General features: G+C 44.1%; 1 protein-coding gene across 3 annotated transcripts; it reads left to right on the top strand.

The window, feature by feature from the left end:
• The first annotated feature begins 10,577 nt into the window (after positions 1-10,577).
• Positions 10,578-16,091, top strand: LOC136482264 (uncharacterized). 3 transcript variants are annotated; one of them, XM_066479488.1, is made up of 13 exons: positions 10,578-10,809; positions 10,900-11,214; positions 11,420-11,563; positions 11,703-11,795; positions 11,930-11,970; positions 12,060-12,107; positions 12,381-12,443; positions 13,140-13,229; positions 13,343-13,453; positions 14,679-14,768; positions 14,888-14,953; positions 15,235-15,356; positions 15,867-16,091. In XM_066479488.1, exons 1-13 carry the CDS (start codon positions 10,646-10,648, stop codon positions 15,891-15,893), a joined length of 1,374 nt encoding a protein of 457 aa, XP_066335585.1. In that variant the 5' UTR covers positions 10,578-10,645; the 3' UTR covers positions 15,894-16,091. The 3 variants fall into 3 exon arrangements, with proteins under 3 accessions (XP_066335585.1, XP_066335583.1, XP_066335584.1); XM_066479486.1 differs by having other exon boundaries at positions 13,331-13,453; XM_066479487.1 differs by having other exon boundaries at positions 13,134-13,229.
• Positions 16,092-17,961: the final 1,870 nt, after the last annotated feature.

The raw sequence follows: 17,961 nt of genomic DNA, 5'->3' as shown, positions 1-17,961 counted from the left end.
GTAATGGTCCCTCCCCTCCTCCATTCTATCCGCGTAGATGTGCTTACATTGTCCCTAATCATGTGGAATCATGGTTGTATGGTGTTTTGGTATATTTGTGTTTGCATTTGCAAAATGTATGGCTTAGGATGATTGAGTGCATTGTTGTTTAACTGTTTTATGTGCTGAACATGTTAGGTTAGTTTGGTTTCTAGTTATTTTGGTCATTAGGGTTCTTTGTTTATTGTAGGTGTCATTAGGGTTAGTTATTTGTTGGTCATTAGGGTTAGTATGTATTTTATTTATTTGTTGGTCATTACATTTCAATTTTTTATGACTAGAAATGATTATGTTGTTGGGGTTGAAAAAAGATGAAATGATATATTTTAGTTTCTACTTATTGGATTGAAACTTGCATGATATATTCATATGTTACACTACTTGTTGTGTGATGGCTGTAGATGGATAAATTAGTGAGGTTGCATCATGGAGGCCGTATTGTTAGGACAAGAGATGATAGTTTGGAATTTCTAGACATGTGTGAGGAGTTGTTGATTTTTTCTGAAACACCATCTTTGACCCAGTTAGTGGAGCGAGTGAAGGTTATGTTAGGCTGGAATGAAGGAGACGTGCATGTTCAGTTTGAAGGTGTCATAGATGTTGGGTCATCGAAGGGTCCTCGGATCAAGCGGTTGCTCAAAATTACAAGCGAGACTGAATGGAATGATTACAAGGCAGTTGTATTGGCCTCAGAGGTGCGATCTTTGGATTTAGTAGTAAGTAAGGAGTCCGACTTAGGAAATGATAACTTCGAAGCATGGCCATCTTCCCCCGCTCACATAGGTTATGGTCCTTTGTCTGAAGAAGAAATACTTGTCACACAACTAGGCTACGGTGGAGATGAGGAAGAGAATCCGGTTGCCGATGGTGAGGGCAATCATGATAGTGATGAAGAGGATGATGATTATGTAATTGTTGATGCAGAAGAAGGTTTGGACGACGCTAGCGGAGACTTTTCTATTGAGGATGAGCTTAGCGACGAAGATGATCTTAGTGGTGAAGAAGACTTTGGTGATGCTAGGGCTACGAACCGTTTTGACATGGAGATAGCTGGAGATGATGAATCCTTCGTAGAGGAGATAGCCGAAGACTCTGATGACGATCGCCCTGTTGGTCATCTGAATTTTAGGGAAATAGAGATATTGTCTAGGGTCTTGCCTTGGAGAGATCCACTAGTTGGTGATTTCGAGGACCTTAGCCATGGTCATAGGGCAGTAGCTGATGGTGGGCCAAGTGATACAACTATGCCTGATGTTAGCGGTTGCCTCATCATACGGAAGGGCATATTGTTTGGTACCATGGATGAGTTGAAATCATGGTTGCAAGAGTACTCCATTGTACAAAACTGACCTTTTAGGGTCATCAATTCATTCAAGGAGAAGAGGTATACTGTTGCTTGTGAAGAACAACAGTGTGGTTGGAGAGTATGTGCTAGGAAGATGAAGGCAGGCAAATGGAAGATTACCTCAGTGAAGCAACAACATGTTTGTGCCACTGCTGAGGCAGAAGAGAACCATTTGCAGCTCAATTCTAGGTTCATTGCAAGGCAATTATGCCCCGTGGTGAAGCATATGCCAATCATTACGGTGTCTGCGTTGGTTGAGATCATCTTCCAATGGTACAATTACTATGTGAAGTATGGGAAAGCATGGAGGGCAAATCAGCGTGCAATGGAAATAATATTTGGAAATTGGGAAGAAGCTTATGAGCGCCTCCCTGTAATGTTGAACGCAATGAGCGTTGTAAATCCTGGGATGCACTTCGAGTATTTACCTAAGGAGGGTGAAACAAGGAATGGTAGCCAGGTCTTTGGAAGGGCGTTTTGGGCATTCGGGCAGAGCATCGAAGCATTCAAGCATTGCAGGCCCGTCATCTCAATTGACGGGACCTTTCTTATAGGAAAATTTAAAGGCACAATGCTTATTTGTTTTGGGACAGATGCAGAAGACCAGCTTATGCCATTGGCCTTTGCGATTGTTCGAAAGGAGGACACGGATAGTTGGTGTTGGTTTCTCAGGCTAGTAAGACAAGTGGTAATTGGTCTGGGACGTGATGTTTGTGTGATATCCGATAGGCATGCTGCCATTCTGAATGCCATAGAACAAGAGATTCCTGGTTACGACCAAATACATCACCGGTGGTGCACCAGACACCTTGCTCAGAATCTTATAAGGCGTGATCACACAAAGGACAACTTCAAATTATTTGAGGAGGTTTGCAGGCAGCAAGAGGTTCAATTATTCAAAGACAAGTTATATGCCCTGAAGTTAGCCACAAATGTTGATGGCAGGCAATTCTTGAGTGAGTTGATGGCGTCGAAGGATAAGTGGTCACTTGCATATGACACGGGTGGTTGGAGATGGGGCTTCATGACTAGTAACATGGCAGAGATGTTCAACAGCCTTCTAAGAGGTTGTCGTGGTCTGCCTATGACTGCTATTGCCTCATTCACCTTCTACAAGTTGAATTCTTGGTTCATTTCGAGGAAGAAGTATGTGAGGTCTCTATGGACAGCAGGCAAAGCTTGGCCACTTTTAGCATCTCAAGAACTAGCTTTCTCAAAGAAAAAGTCTAAACGACAGAAGGGTTCATGTTTCGATCCGATCAACCATGGATATGAGATTCTAGAGGGTGGTGGAACTAACATTGGTGGTGAAGACTGGGATGCTCGAAAACATAAAGTAGTGATCAATGAGAACAAGTGTACATGTGGAAAACCGATCATATACCATAGGCCTTGCTCCCACATGATTACAGCCTATCGCCTTAGACGTGTTGACGCTGAGGTCCCTCCCCGTATGGCCGCGGAGTTCTCTTTGAGGAACCTAATGAGCACCTGGAATCCTTAGTTCGAGCCACTTCTTGACGAGAGTCAATGGCCTACTTATGATGGCCCCAAGTATGTGGCTGATCTTGGTTTACTCTGGAAGAGTAGAGGACCTAGGCGATGGAAGCAGTTCAGGATGGACATGGATCGAGCCACGAAAGGTAGATCCACCACGAGTAAGGTTGGGAGACATTTTGTAGAGGACACCCAAAAGAGTCGTTGCTCTGGTTGCCATAAGCCGGGCCACAATAAGAGAAAATGTCCTGAACTACTTAGACAACAGGTATCCACCAAGCTAGCTACTAGAATTGCTTTGTGTAATAGTACATTGGTTTACTTTTGTTTTTTTATTTTTATGTTACTTCGTACCACATACACATGCTTTAACTTATACTAATGCTTTGGCATTGCTTATGTTGCAGGATGGATCGGTTCCCCCTTCTTGTTCCAAGGTTCGATGAGCACCACCGGGCTCGGAGGATCGAGAACGGAGAGGTATATTCAACAATTTGTATGAAACATTGCATTGTTCATGTTTTGCTCTATAGTCCATGCTCTTTATAAAGTGACATGAACTAATACTTTTTCATGCTTGTCTTTTTTTGCAGGTTTTGAATGTGCTGAGGCCAATGACACATGAGGCCTCTATGACCATGGTCTACGACGAGAGGTACATGCCCCTCCTGAAGCTGGCGAACCTTGCTACCGTTGCTCATGTTTGTCGTCGAGGCACGCCACCTTTCAACCTAGCGGTGCTGACGGCGTTGATAGATCGGTGGCGTCCGGAGACACACAGCTTTCACCTACCATGCGGGGAGATGACGGTCACTCTCGAGGACGTTGCCATGATCCTTGGAGTCAAAATCCAAGGATTCCCAGTGACAGGAGACACGGAGTCTGAAGGATGGCAGCAGCGGGTTGAGCACTTCTTGGGACGGCCCCTAGCAGCAGTTGAGGCTGGCAAGAAATGGCGCAGCAGTGGGGTGTCCCTGAGGTGGCTTTGTTAGCAGTTTCGGGAGTGCCCACCCAACGTAGACGCCGAGACCATGACATACTACTGTCGGGCCTACGTCCTCCACATGTTTGGTATGGTTCTCTTCCCTGACGGCACTGGAGACACAGCGTCCTGGATGTACATCCCGTGCCTTTTGAACTGGGAGGATGCCGGCAGTAGGAGTTGGGGCTCGGCTATACTTGCCTTCCTGTACCGTCAGCTTTGCGAGGCTTGCTGCCGTCCTGGAGGCACGCACGCAACAATGTCAGGGTGCATCACACTGTTGCAGGTAATAAAGCAAAGTTGTACAAGTTTCCACTACAATTCAATGTTTTTTCTTAACAAAAGTGATTAACATTCATGTTTACACTCTTTTTTTGCAGATTTGGATGTGGGAGAGGCTTCCAATTGGGAGACCGCATCAGCTTGATCCCCCACAACCTTGGTTTCCTCAAGGAGACGTAGTTGTCGCCCCTACCATGGCACACCTCTACGAGCGAGCCCACGGAACATACCACGTGTCACGCCACACGTACATCAGCTTCACCAACGAGCTGGACACCCTTTTGCCACAGCATGTAAGTTTCCCACCCTTTTGGCCTAATCGAGGATATGTGCACAAATTGAGCGTCGACTAGTTGATGACGACGTTGTGTACAGGTTCAATGGTGCCCATATTGGCGGAGGCAAGTCACGGATCTCAACTTGAGCGCCTTGTGCATGGCAGACAAGGACGTCTGGACGATGAGGACCCCACTTATTTGTTTCTATGCAGTGGAGTACCATCTCCCTCACCGTGTAGCACGACAGTTTGGTAGGCTGCAGCCTTCTCCGCCCGATGATTTCTCCACCGGTTGGCAGCTCCACAAGTACGTAACATGCAATATTTTGTTCGTTTCACATGAATGAATCATTGAGTAGGCCTTCATATTGCCGATTTGGTGTAAAATTTGCAGGTTCAAAAAAAAAAGAAGATCACCAACTGGTAGCTGGAGCACCACCGCTACATTGATGAGTGGATGTTGATGGAGCAGAACAACATGGGCATCCACGCCGTCCATCATGACAAGGCATTCGATGATTACCTTGTTTGGTTTGGTCAACGAACAAGGCTTCAATTGAGGCCTGCTTGGACGGAGCAAGACATTGCTGACATTGCGAGCGAGGATGAGGGCAACAACCCATATGACCAAGCTACCCGAGAAGGCAGGCAAGTTGAAATCGCCCCTGCGTTAGCCAGAGCTGTAAGTGATACAACTATTTCCATCTCTGAGGTCTTTACTGTGATGGAGACTTAAATTCTTGTTTTTGTTGCATAGAGCATGGAGATAATGAGGACAGTGGCCGAGCAAGGAAGGGCATTGATGATTCCTGTGGGCGATCCTGATGAGGCCTCCATGTTATGACAGCATATTCAGGTAGTCTCCTCTCATTCAGTTGATGTTACATCTTTATATAGTTTTGCGACCAACCCCACTTACTAATAGTGCTTTCAAAATGTAGCATGCCATGCATCGCCTCCGAAAGGTAGCTGCACGCCTTGGATGTAGATGTTCCCCGGATGTGGCAGTCCCACAACAGCTTGGTGTTGGACCTTCTACTGCACATGTTGGAGGGACTTCATCTTCACATGGTGCACATGGTGGTAGGACTTCTTCTTCACATGGTGCAACAACTAGTGCAGAGGGTGGTCAAGGACATGGTCATTATGATGATGAAGATGATGAAGGACAGGGAGAGTACTATGATCATGAGTATGATGAGATTGGCATGTCCCAGCTTGGAGATGCACCCCAAGGAACTCAAGGCCCCTCCGGTTCTAGACATCCACAGAGGACGCTCAGACTAGTGGACAGGTACACTCCAGGTACCTATCCGTTTGGGAGGGGAAAGCGTTACGCTCGCCGTCCATGTTAAGGTACAAGGAGCGATAAAAGATCCAAAGACTTCATATGCTATATTTTGTGCATGGACTATGTATGCATTGGACCTTGTACTATGTTTAGACTATGTTTGTTGATTGATGAAGCATATGTATGGACTATGTTGGATGTTGAATGTGTTGGACTATGTTGGATGTTGAATGTGTTGGACCTTATGTATGTACGGATGTTGAATGAATGTGTATGTCAGTGTGGTCATGTGTTATGTGAATGTGTGGAACGTCGCCATGTTTCATGTTTCCAGCTATTAAGAGAGGGCCTCCGTCGCAACTCACAAGGAAGAAGGGGTGTCATCATCCGCATCCTCCATGTTACGATCAACCTCTGTTGGATCCACAGTGACATGGCAAGCACGCAAAGGGGACGAAGCGGCTTAGGAGAGTCGGGGAGCTAGCGAGCTCAGGTCCGTTGTTGGCACAAGGTCATCGTCGGCTGATTAGAGTAGTGGGCAATAGTGAAGCAAATCAAAGAAGAGATGATATATTTTGGTGAACCCAGGAGCTCGGCATCAATTGAACACATGCCGAGTGTGGGAACCTCGGCGTTTAGTCATTTGACGCCGACCCCTGGTACATACTGGAAACCCTTGCATCGAAGCACCGAGGTGCCCAAGCTCGGCGTGCGGTAAATGGACGCCGATCCGTTAATCTCAGCGTGGGACGACTAAGCGCCGAGGTTCGGCCCAAACCTGGCCACGGCCGTTGCCAAACCCTAGGGTTGGCATGGGCCGACTCGACGCCGAGCCTCAGCCCAACTCACAAACGGCCGAGGCACACCCTAGGGTCGGCATGGGCCGACTCAACGCCGAGCCTCAGCCCAACACGTAAACACCGACCCAAAGTATATGTTGCAATCCTATTTGCATGATTCAAATGAAAAATCTTTCTCAACGATTCCTCTTCGACTAACACGAGTTATACTAATAAGAGTAGACATGCTATATTTATGTTTGTATGTTTGTTCCTGCAGGAAAAACCGAATGTTGGTTCGATTTCAATCCCCTATTTTTAGAGAGACTCAAATCTTTTTTTCAGTTTGGGAATCAACCATAGTACATGAAACTTAGAGGTAGGTAAACTGCAATTTATAAAATAGCGAATGGACAACGATTACACTCACATCAAAACTAACAATGGCATGTCGCAAACTAAACCTAGCATGCCTTAGGGGATTGAAAGAAACAAGTGATACAGACATTGCAAAGGGTACACACTCACATGAAGACTAACAATGGCATGTTGCAAACTAAACCTAGCATGGCTTACGAGATTGAAAAGAACAACTCATACAAGCATTCCACATTCGGATTGACTAACAAAGGTTGGTCCTAATAATGCTCCCACATATTGAACTGAGTTGCGCCTTCCCCATAGTATCCTCCAGTTGACGGAGGTGGTGGTGGTTGCGGTGGCGGTGGAGAAGGAGGCCCATCCTTCTTATGGTATGGGCACTTGCAGTACGGATTATTGCATAGTGCCTCCTCTGCATCATTGCTGTTGTCGTCGTCCGACTTGTCCCTGTTACCACTTCCAGGGCCATACTCTAGGTCAAAGATGCGTCCCTGTAGATATGTGATGTACTGTTGATGGGGATAGATAGGAGGAGGGTCGACCCATCTAGTGAAGCCACAGTTATCTGGACAGCTTGAATCCTGAAAACCCATCTACCAATAAGTACTACTAGAAACCAAATGCAAATCTAAAAAAGGAGAGAGTTCAAAGGCAATACAAATCCTTGCGGGCATCTGAAGAAATGACGGCCTCCACCATCACAGTCGTTGTACATATGCACAACGCAATCCAAACCATGGCGGCATTTTGGCCAATCTTCAATGCGCTTCTCGTATGATCTAAGAGGTCTCTCACGGGTGAAGTCACTCTTCCTCTCCAAAGGAAATTCCTCTATTGGTTCTTCAAAAGAATCAGAACCTAGAGAACCCTCCCACACAATCGGAGGTCCCTTCCTCACCCCCTTTCCTCTCCCTCCGCCGAAACCCTTTCCACTCGAGGAACCTCCGCTCGACATTTGCTAAAACTAAACCAGAAAATAAGTTGTGTGGATGTGGAGCAAGACATGGAGCACTATATATAGAGATGAAGGCAGGTTCACCATGAATACTACTTGACAAAAAACATGTGTGCGTACTCATTTATTGAATCTGCAAAGGCTAGATGCTTCATCTGAAAAGCCTACAACCATTACTGGTCATTTCATCTGAAAAGGCTACACCTGTGTTTTGTCACTTCATCTAAATGCAGTACATCACTCTAATATTAATTCATTGCGTATACGGATACAACAGTAAATGAATCTAGGCTTTTCAGTGAGTTTTCAAATAGACTTGTAGCACTTTCAGTGACTGCAACAGTACTTGTAGCCCTTTCAGTGACTGCAACAACACAAGTAGTCTTTTTCAGTGATACAAACAGTACCACTGCAGTCTTAGGATAGTTAACGAAGTATAGGGCATAAGACCATCTGAAATAAAATCATAGTGCATTACAACATAATAAAAAAAGTCCAGGGAATAAGTTCATCTGAAATAAAAGCAGAGTGCATTACAACATAGTAAAAAAAGTCTAGGGCTATACGACATCGCTCGTGAATGAACCAAATACCTACTGAGTGCAACGAGGCCACTTTCCCTTCCTCTCGGCATCGGGATTCTCCTGCATCGCTGCCTTCGCTCGGCGCACACGCTCAAGCTTCTTCTCCTTCTCCGCCCTGTACGCAGCAACACGCCTCCTTTCCTCCTCTTCCTTATGCTTCTTTTCTATAGCCTTCAGTCTGCGTCTCTGCTCAAACCTCTCCTTAACCTCCGCATCCCACTCCTTTAGGCCTTCTAGACACTGCTTGTCCGACTCCTTGATCTCAGTGTCAATCCACTGCTCAAAGTCACACAGTGGTGGAACGGTCTGCAAGAAAAACAAATTGTTACAAAACAAATAAATAAGCAATACTTAATATCACAAGAAAATTAATTAACACAATAAAAATTCCTCACAAACGATGCACGGCGCTGTTGCTTTGTAGGTTCTCATGCATAATTGGGACACATCCAGTACCTCTGTCTATATGTTTCCTCATCTTCAGAGATGTCTACCTTGCAAGGATCACCACAAAAGCACATTGGTCAAGGAACACCTTCAGGGAGAGGCTTTAGGTCGTAGGGATTTGCCCTCTGACGACCATAGCTACAATTGAAAGAATTTAGTCATATTAACGGAGAATCAAACCTAAACCTAGGGTTTTCTATTTGTTGCACAGATAATGAATAAATATTGGGATTACCTTAGAATACGAGCTTTACCATGCCTTGGCATCCTAACATTACGTAGAAAAAAAATCAATCCAAAGTACCTTGCAAAGAATGTAAAGGTACTAACACTAAATCACCATACCTCCCAAATAAGCTTTTCATTACAAACCCTAAACAAATTTGAATCCCAACAAACAAAAAATTTAACTCAATGATTATAAACCATAACATATACAACAACAACAACAGCAACAACCATACATTTGGGTCATTCAATCATTTGAACCACCGTATATTGCACGAATGACATGAACATGAACCAAACCTATAATGCAAGTTAAAAAACAAACGAATCTAAATGATGAATTGAAAGAGGAGAAAGAGGAGTACCTTGGCAAAATGCCTTGATCATAAAAAATTGAAATGTAATGACCAACAAATAAATAAAATACATACTAACCCTAATGACCAACAAATAACTAACCCTAATAACACCTACAATAAACAAAGAACCCTAATGACCAAAATAACTAGAAACCAAACTAACCTAACATGTTCAGCACATAAAACAGTTAAACAACCATGCACTCAATCATTCTAAGCCATACATTTTGCAAATGCAAACACAAATATACCAAAACACCATACAACCATGATTCCACATGATTAGGGACAATGTAAGCACATCTACGCGGATAGAATGGAGGAGGGGAGGGACCATTACCTCGAGGAAGCTTCGAAAGACAAGATCCAGGCACCTAGAGTCGCATTTAGGGGTTAGAGTTTCGTGGGGGCCGTGGGGGATTTGGGAGCCGGCGGTCTTCAGAATTTGGGAGCCGTGGGGGAATGGAGGAGGGGAGGGAAGAAGAAGAAGGGGGCCTCGGCCTAAAGGGAGCAGACCTCGGCGTTGAGTCGGGCCACGCCGAGGTCTGGAGGCTCGACGTTAAGTGACCCAACGCCGAGATTCTAGGCCACCGTACTTTGTTGGGCCGCCTGGGCTGCGCTCCGGATGGGGCCAGCATCTCGGCGTGCAGTTCAGCCGCGCCGAGGTTGGGCGCTTGGCGTCGGCTGACACGACGCCGACGTCTCAGACCCACACGCCACCGTGTCGACGACGACCCCGGTCGTCCGTGACGTGGCAATACCTCGGCGTCGTGTGACACGACGCCGAGCCTCATATCTCGGCGTCATGTGCTAAGACGCCTAAAAATGATCTATTTTCAGAAAATGTTTTGGCGTAGGTATTTTTCTAAAAATTATTTTCAAAAGAGACCAAAATACAAAAATTTCGACGGCGATCAGGACAAAACAAGGCCTGATCGGGCACAAATCGGCGGGCCCGGCCGGGCGTGTCCGATTCATTCCGATCGGATGGGAGAGAGGGGAACGAGAGCAGAGCCGGGAGAGAGAGAGAGAGAGAGAGAGACTGTCGAGAGAAAGTACAAAGTCGGAAACTCGGAAAGAGAAAGGAAGAGAACGCTCGTCCATAGTACGGTATTTATATATATTGCGGCGAACGCCGAGGAAGTTACTTTGAATCCCCAACCCGCAGCGACGGCAAACTCTCCGGCGACGGCGGCGAGATGTTGCTCCTTAAGTGTTTCGGCGAGATGGTGCTCCCTATGCGTTGCGGCGACGGCAAACTCTCCGGCGACGGCGGCGCGGAGTACCCCTGCGTGAGGCGGTACCGCCACCGGCGGCTCCTCACCTTCCTCTGGCTCCAAGGCTTCCGAGACACCCACGGATCGTACGTACACGCTCGCTCCTCCGTCGATTGCCTGCTTGCTTGTTGTCTTGGATCATTTATGTATGCCTGCTTCTCGCGTCCTGTGTGCAGGATGCTGAGCGAGTCGGATGCCATGCTGTGGGTGCCGCACCTGAAGCACTTCGTGCTGCATGACCAATGGCAAGATGCCAATCGCTACCTCTCCCGCTTCCTGCCGCTGGTCACCAGGCGCCGAACAAGCGTCGAGGCCATGGTCCTCAGGCGCGTCTTCAACGCGTTCAGTACCTTGGCCAACATCGTCGGCGGCGGGGAAGTGTCACACCCTTGGCCAGACGACCTGTCCAAGCAGTACCTCGACCACAAAAGAACCATCTGCCACGGCCAAATAAGGCTCCGCTCCATCATACTCAACGTCCAGCAAGCCAGGTTTGGTTTATACAGAGATCCAGTAGTTCTAGTTCCCTATCCAAATTAACTCGCATTAGGAGTATGCATTAGATCGCGCTTCAATTATTTCCCCAATTCGTTTGGTGCTGCTGTCTGTTTCTGCGTGCCTCGAACCAAATAATCAATCTCGTGTTATGATAAATAAACATAACAAATACTGAAATAAATGTGGTGTGATACATAGGGCCTCGATTGACTGGGAGCGTGTGAAGGAAATGGCGGCCGAGACTTTGGAGGAATTGGCATATGCGACGCCGGAGCTCAAAGACTTGACCTTAATGCCGGGAGGGTCAATGAGGCCGCACAATGTTCTTCCCATTGGCTTCGGGTACCCACTGCTCCTTGCCTTTTGTGTTCTACCAGCTTCCACACTTGCTAGCTTGTTCATCTGATCTCATCTGCTGGTCTCTGGTTTCATTGGTACTCCGTCTCTGTTCGATTCATATATAATCGATCGATCTTGCCAGTTTCCGCCGGAGGTGTCGCCCAAAGAAACAGAGGACCCGGCAGCCAAAATCCCCTGCTGGAGTTGCCAAGAGCTACCTTGTGAGATGGCGCAGGTACTCCGATCCACGAATGCGCTGTTACATACTTATCTTGAGATGAGCTGTATAATGATCATCGCTAGCTCAATCTCACTGTTTGCTGCATATAATGTGTTTTCTCAGATTGTTCCTTTTTGTTTCTTCTGCAGACTGCCAGCTTCTTCAGATCCCTCTCAGGAAACATATGACCGTAAAATACCATTCTTTCTATAAATATTTTGTCATTAAGCATTTTTGGCTGGTAACATTTGCATATGAGATATATGTTTTCAATTGCAGAAAAGTTAACCTTGATCAAGGCACTGCATCGGATGGCAGATATTCTTGGTAAACAATCTTGTCCTCACACTCTAAATCAAGCTTATGTTTGATTAGCCTTAAGCTCAATTTCTTGTTGATTAGTGCTTGGTAGCTTGAGCACACATGGACGCTGTAAGCTTATCCGAACTTACATCGTAGCTTATCGTTGATAAAACTGATTATCAGCTAACTTTGTCTCTTCTGTTAACTAATTTGTTTGGGGTTAGATTATGTATGCTAATTTTTATAGCCAGATATCATGTCATCATATTTACTGATGTTGAACTTGTTGGCCTTCAGATGAATGTTTAAAAGCTGGTAAAAAACTTCAGGTGCATCCTCTTCAGACAACTGAAACGGAAGGTATGTTCACACTTTTTATATCCCCCAAATAAAGCTACTTTAAAAGTTTTCACTGTATGAACTTAATATCTAGATTTGCATGGGATGTGCTACTTGTTGAATGGCTTTTAGAGGTGTCTCAATAGGAAAATTATGCCAATAAGCTTCCGGTCATGCTTCCCATTTCAACTTCAATTTGTGTTCGTCTTGGCTCTACATGTTTTCTTTTTATATTGTGGTCCCTCGTACTTTTTGCAAAAGAAAAGCACACTTGACATGTTTCATACCATGCTAAATTAGATGGAACTGTCTCGCCTTAGCTGTGTTGCCGCTGTGACTAACCTCATTTTTGTTATGCCCACTTTTCTGCACCTATTGCACCTAATTTTGTCCCAGTCCTTCTGCATCTAGCGCACTAATTTTATTACTGTTGTCAATATCATCAGTTCTAAGCCACTACCAGCCTCCATAGGATTGACGAATCCCTAAAATTTCTCATTATTAGAGAACAACTGCAGCACATCTTTATTTGCTCTGTTCATCTATGAAATTGATCCTTAATAAGAAGATATATGCGCTGTTAACTATTTTTTCGCATCTCTTATTTGGCTGACACTTCAGTGTAACAACCATGTTAGGCTTTGATGTGTTTTCTTTGCAACTAATAAGTACCTTGATATCTCATATCTGCCCTTTTAACTGTTTAATTAGTTACAGGTACTACTGCTGCCCCAGTCTTGCAAACTATCTCTAGTAGCTTGACATGCCCTGCTATATACACTGGGATCCCATCAGTTGCAAATGCAGGTAAATTGGCTAATTGCGTGCTAAGAACACCTGCTCAAATTTTCCATACTATATATTTTTGTACTTAGACAACCCCTCCTTGAAACTCAGTTATATCTTAGTGACAAATGCAGGTAAACTGGCAAGCCATGTGCCACCTACTGGTGCTCCACTCTTGCAGCCTGTGTTTAGTAACTTAACAAGCGGTTGTGGAAACTCTGGTATCGGATTGATGGCAAATGAAGGTATGTTAATTGAGCAGCCTTGTTTTCACACCAGCACAAGACTCCATCCCTAAAACTGATGTATTATATCATAGGTTGTTAAGATATCTCAAATGTACTAGATTGTGCGCTACTGATAACAACATCAGTTCTAGTGCCAGTATTTATAGCCCAATTTCTACGAAGGAAGCTCTTCAAAAACTCTCTATCGTCTTTAGTTTGTTGCTTACTTCCATGTTTTGCACTAGTTTCCTGTTTCACAGGGTCCTGCTGCTTTTTCCACTATGATTAGTTGATTGCTAGCTTATTGATTGTTTTATCTTAGTGGAGGACAATGTGTTTCATGAGGTTTGTGTGCACTATATAATTGCATTTTGCAAGAGTTTCATGTGCATGCTAACTGAGAACTGCATTTCCACGTAGTGGCAACATCAAACATTTACCTTTTACCAGATTACCTGGCTCCCTGTTTCCATTTTTGATTGCCAGAACTCAATAAGGTGCTCCTGTTCCTCCTGTCTCACAAACTATGAAATCAACAAACCATGCTGAAAATTCTTGTAGTTTACTGCCTTCAAGATGTTTTTTGCTCTGACAAAACTCCATTTTCTTAATTCTTCCTTGAAACTTTTAGCTGTTTGAGAGCAATGTGTAATATTTAAGAAAAATCTGCTCTAAGTATTTTTTGTACATTTGTGCATAGCTGTTTATTTGAAGTATCATGATTAGCCATAAAGATGCACAAGTTGTTGTTTAAAAAAAACATGTTATGAAACTTCTGTATCTCCTAGAAGTTTAAACTGATGGCCAATGTCCCGTATTAGATAGAAATGGAATACCAAATATTTCTTATTTATATAACTGGAGTAAGTAATTGGTTCCAATTGAGGGCCCTTGGCACTGCTTCACCTTGGGTCAACCAAAGTCTTCCCAAACTGACGTGACCTCTGTAATGCCTTGTCCTGGTACATTCTAGTGTGACTACTGTTTAGTCCTATGCTGCTATGCAGTATGTGTTCACCTCATTTTTTTCTGCGGAGGTTATCTTTAAAACATCCATGGTGCTTAAGTTGTCCATTACATTATTTGCTTCTTGTTTTGTTTTGCTTTATATCTTATTATCTGTTTATTAAGGTGCATGGTAATTCATAAAAAACACTTGAATGCAATAGCCTTGCCAAACTTTGATATGTCACTTTGCATATGTCGCTGCCTGCTACTAATTCGAACTGTTCAACTTCTTCAGGTGCTATTACTGCTCCACTCTCGCAGACTATGTTTGGTAGCTTGGCAGGCCCTGTTATAAACCCTGTGGTGGCATCAGTGGAAAATGCAGGTAAGTTGACAAATTATTTGATAAGAACACCTGCTGCTCCAGTCTTCCATTCTTCTAGAAACCCAAGTCTCTCGTTAGTACATCACTCCTGCTGGTTCTTACTCATCAACTTGGTACAGGTGCTCTTGTTGCTCCAGTCTCACGTAATGTGTTTGTTACTCCTGGGATGCCATTGGCAAATGCAGGTAAAACTGTTTAACCTTGTGCTAAGAGCACCTCTCCAGTATCACATGCTATTTTTAGTAGACAAATATTTGGTCTATGGATAGCATGCAGTGATTTGACGCACACATATCTGTTTGCCAAATTCAGTGTTTCTACATTCTACTTCCTGTAAAGTTATTGTACCCCTGTTAGTATTCAGAACTTACTGCAAGAAAGCATATTATAATAATAATAAGCCTATTTCAGACATTGCATATTGTAATAATTCCACGAAATGTAAAGCAAGAGGGTTTCAATGCAGAGAGTGGTCACCAGGGATTGAACGTATGGAAGAATCCAAGGGAGGAGACCACTTCTTCTGATGAGCAGGATCTTCATCTGAAAAGGCAACGAACCACTGGAGCTTTCAGCCATGCAGGCCTGGTGAGAATGAGATACTGTTCTTTTCTTTGGAACACATTACATTGGATGTACCATGGTGCTCTGTTTTTTCTCTGCAACGGAAGAAGTAGAATAACATGTTCACTGAGTATGTTTTGATCTGTAAAATCCTCTGTTGCGCCAAATCATTTTACAATATATATGTTGCCAAATACAAATTTGGTGTCACGGTGCGATTTTTCTACTAGACTGTAAAGCAACTTTCCCACAACTTATATACTAACAATCGATGAATAATGCATTTTTCCTGATGTTGCTGTACTCTAAAGTCTTATAGAAGCTTCATTTACTAACATGGAATTCAAATGGTCATATTTCTCATGCATGATTCTTGAGGGCACCTCACCAGTAAATACCAGGTGTTCTAGTAAATTTGAGTTTTGTCTTAATTCATTTTACAACATGATGCACGCTGTAGTTACTGTTTACCAAAGTAGTTTATTGAACAGCAGCTAATACTAGTGATAACTAATGGGTGCTTGCTGACTGCAGATGCCGGCAGCGGCAATCGAAACCTAGGCCAAGGAGATCCATGGCGCGAGCATAACTCTGAGCAGGTGAGCACCAAGCCGAGGAAAAAGATTAAGCACTCTACGATTGCTGTTAGATTATCTATCTACGATTAGCTAGGTTCAGTTGTTCTAGGCTTCTAGTCCTGCATCTACTGGTTAGCACTATAGGTGTTGCGGTCTCCAAGTCAAATCCTACCTACCTTTGTCAATGTCATGTATCGTGCAACTCTGCTTCTTGAGAGTGTGAGGTGTACTTGTGAGCTACTTTATGCATCCACTATGTTTAAACTATCATTGGTGAAGCCATTCTTGTGAACCATCATTATCCCACACAAACTCATCCATAGCCAAGGAAAAGCGTTGTGTGATAGGAAAAACTTAGATCGTACAACCACAATCATGAATCATTAGGGTGTGAACAGTCAAGAACCAACCTGAGATGACCCAGAAGTAACCTCAGGATCAATCCCCAAGTCAACAACGTGAGGGAAAAATTCTCCAAGTCAACAACGTGTATCACCATAATGGTATAGAACAAAACGAACAAAATAAGAAAACAAACACAAAGCTTCGCCACGCGAAAATTCATTGCCACGAAGCTCACAGTAACGATACTCGTCAAACGAAATGGCAGGATACTTCATGCGTAAATCAGGCCAATAAGCTGCATCAATACATAACTTGTTATGATACACCAAAAGAGGCATAAACTCCTCAGCATCTTGTGCAGGTCCAAACCAAGCAACCACTAGTAGAGAATAGACCTTCGGTTCATCATACTAGTCTCAACTAGAATTGGACCCGGGACTAATGTGTCCCGAGTCTAAGTTTCTTGAGCGTCGGAGGACCTTTTAGTCCCGGTTGATAACACCAACCCGGACTAAAAAGGTCAACATTAGTCTCGGTTGATGTTACTAACCCGGACTAATGTGGACTCTTTAGTCTTGGTTGGTAACACCAAACCGGACTAAAGTTCCTTTAGAGGTTAGTTCAAAAGGGAAGCATCACATCCAAAGTCATGTATGTTGTGTAGGTAGGGTGTGTAGCTACACGTGAGGCATTGCATGATGCTTTAGGTTTGAATCCTACGAATCATAGATTATTTTTTAGCCTCACACAGACCCCGGGACTAAAGGACCATGCCCTTAAGTCCCAGATTCCTAGTTCCGGTTGAGAAACCGAGACTAAATCCCTTTCCCAATAGGGACTATAGCCCATATGTGTACTAGTGAACCTGCGCAGGGTTCACAATGTTATCTTTATAAGCTCACAAAAACAAACCACCCTCCAAATCCAAGACGACCCCACAAAGTCAATCAACCTAAGGTCTGTGTAAACCCCTTGCACCATCTTTGTCCAAAGCCCTAGGCACGGTCGCTAGCACGCTCCGCAGCAAGACGAGTAGCAAGTTCTCCTTCTAGCTAAAAAAAGAAGAATTCAAACAATCATCAGTACAAAAAGAAGAATTCAAACCATCATCAGTACAAAAACAAAGTAAAACGGAGAGAAAGCGGTTAATCTTACCCTCTGAGCTCGAGCCTTTGCCTTCGCAAATGTAAACTCTTGTCCACCAGAATCCCAATATTGCTCATAAAACTTCCTCCCAATCTCGTTAGTCCTTGTAGAAACCTTAATGGGATCATCAACGGGAGGAAATTTATAAGAGGGATCTTCAATCTTTGTGAGAAGACGATCTTTCTCTTCCTTCATATTGTGCAGCAATGCATGACTAGAATACATGCAACAACGGCTGAAGATCCTCGTATTGCTGGCATAAGCAACTAAAAAAATGACATGAAATCACCATACTCCCAGCATGGGCCTTCAGGTTTCGCGCCGAACTTATCAAAGTAACAACGGCTTAATGACCAAGTCCAGTTGGCAAAATGAAGGAAGTTTGCATCTTTCTCTTCTAGTTTTTTCACAAGCAAGCAAGCCTTTTTTCGCGCTCCACTTTCACAATGTCTTCGCGCACACACGCCAAAGCCTTCTCCACTTTCTCCAACTTCCTAGTAGCCTCCCAAACATTTTCCTAGAGCTGAAAATTATTTCTAACACATTCCATTCTCTCCACC

The sequence above is a fragment of the Miscanthus floridulus genome, chromosome 9 (assembly GCF_019320115.1).
Source record: "Miscanthus floridulus cultivar M001 chromosome 9, ASM1932011v1, whole genome shotgun sequence".
Taxonomy (NCBI): domain Eukaryota; kingdom Viridiplantae; phylum Streptophyta; class Magnoliopsida; order Poales; family Poaceae; genus Miscanthus; species Miscanthus floridulus.
Note: the sequence above shows the minus strand (reverse complement) of the source record. Positions and strands in the feature narration are given on the sequence as shown.

Coding starts and splice junctions, on each gene's coding strand:
- LOC136482264 (XM_066479486.1), top strand. CDS start 10,646: ATGTTGCTCCTTAAGTGTTTCGGCGAGATGGTGCTCCCTATGCGTTGC. Junction 13,454..14,678: donor CGGATTGATGGCAAATGAAG/GTATGTTAATTG, acceptor CAACTTCTTCAG/GTGCTATTACTGCTCCACTC. Junction 14,769..14,887: donor GGCATCAGTGGAAAATGCAG/GTAAGTTGACAA, acceptor AACTTGGTACAG/GTGCTCTTGTTGCTCCAGTC.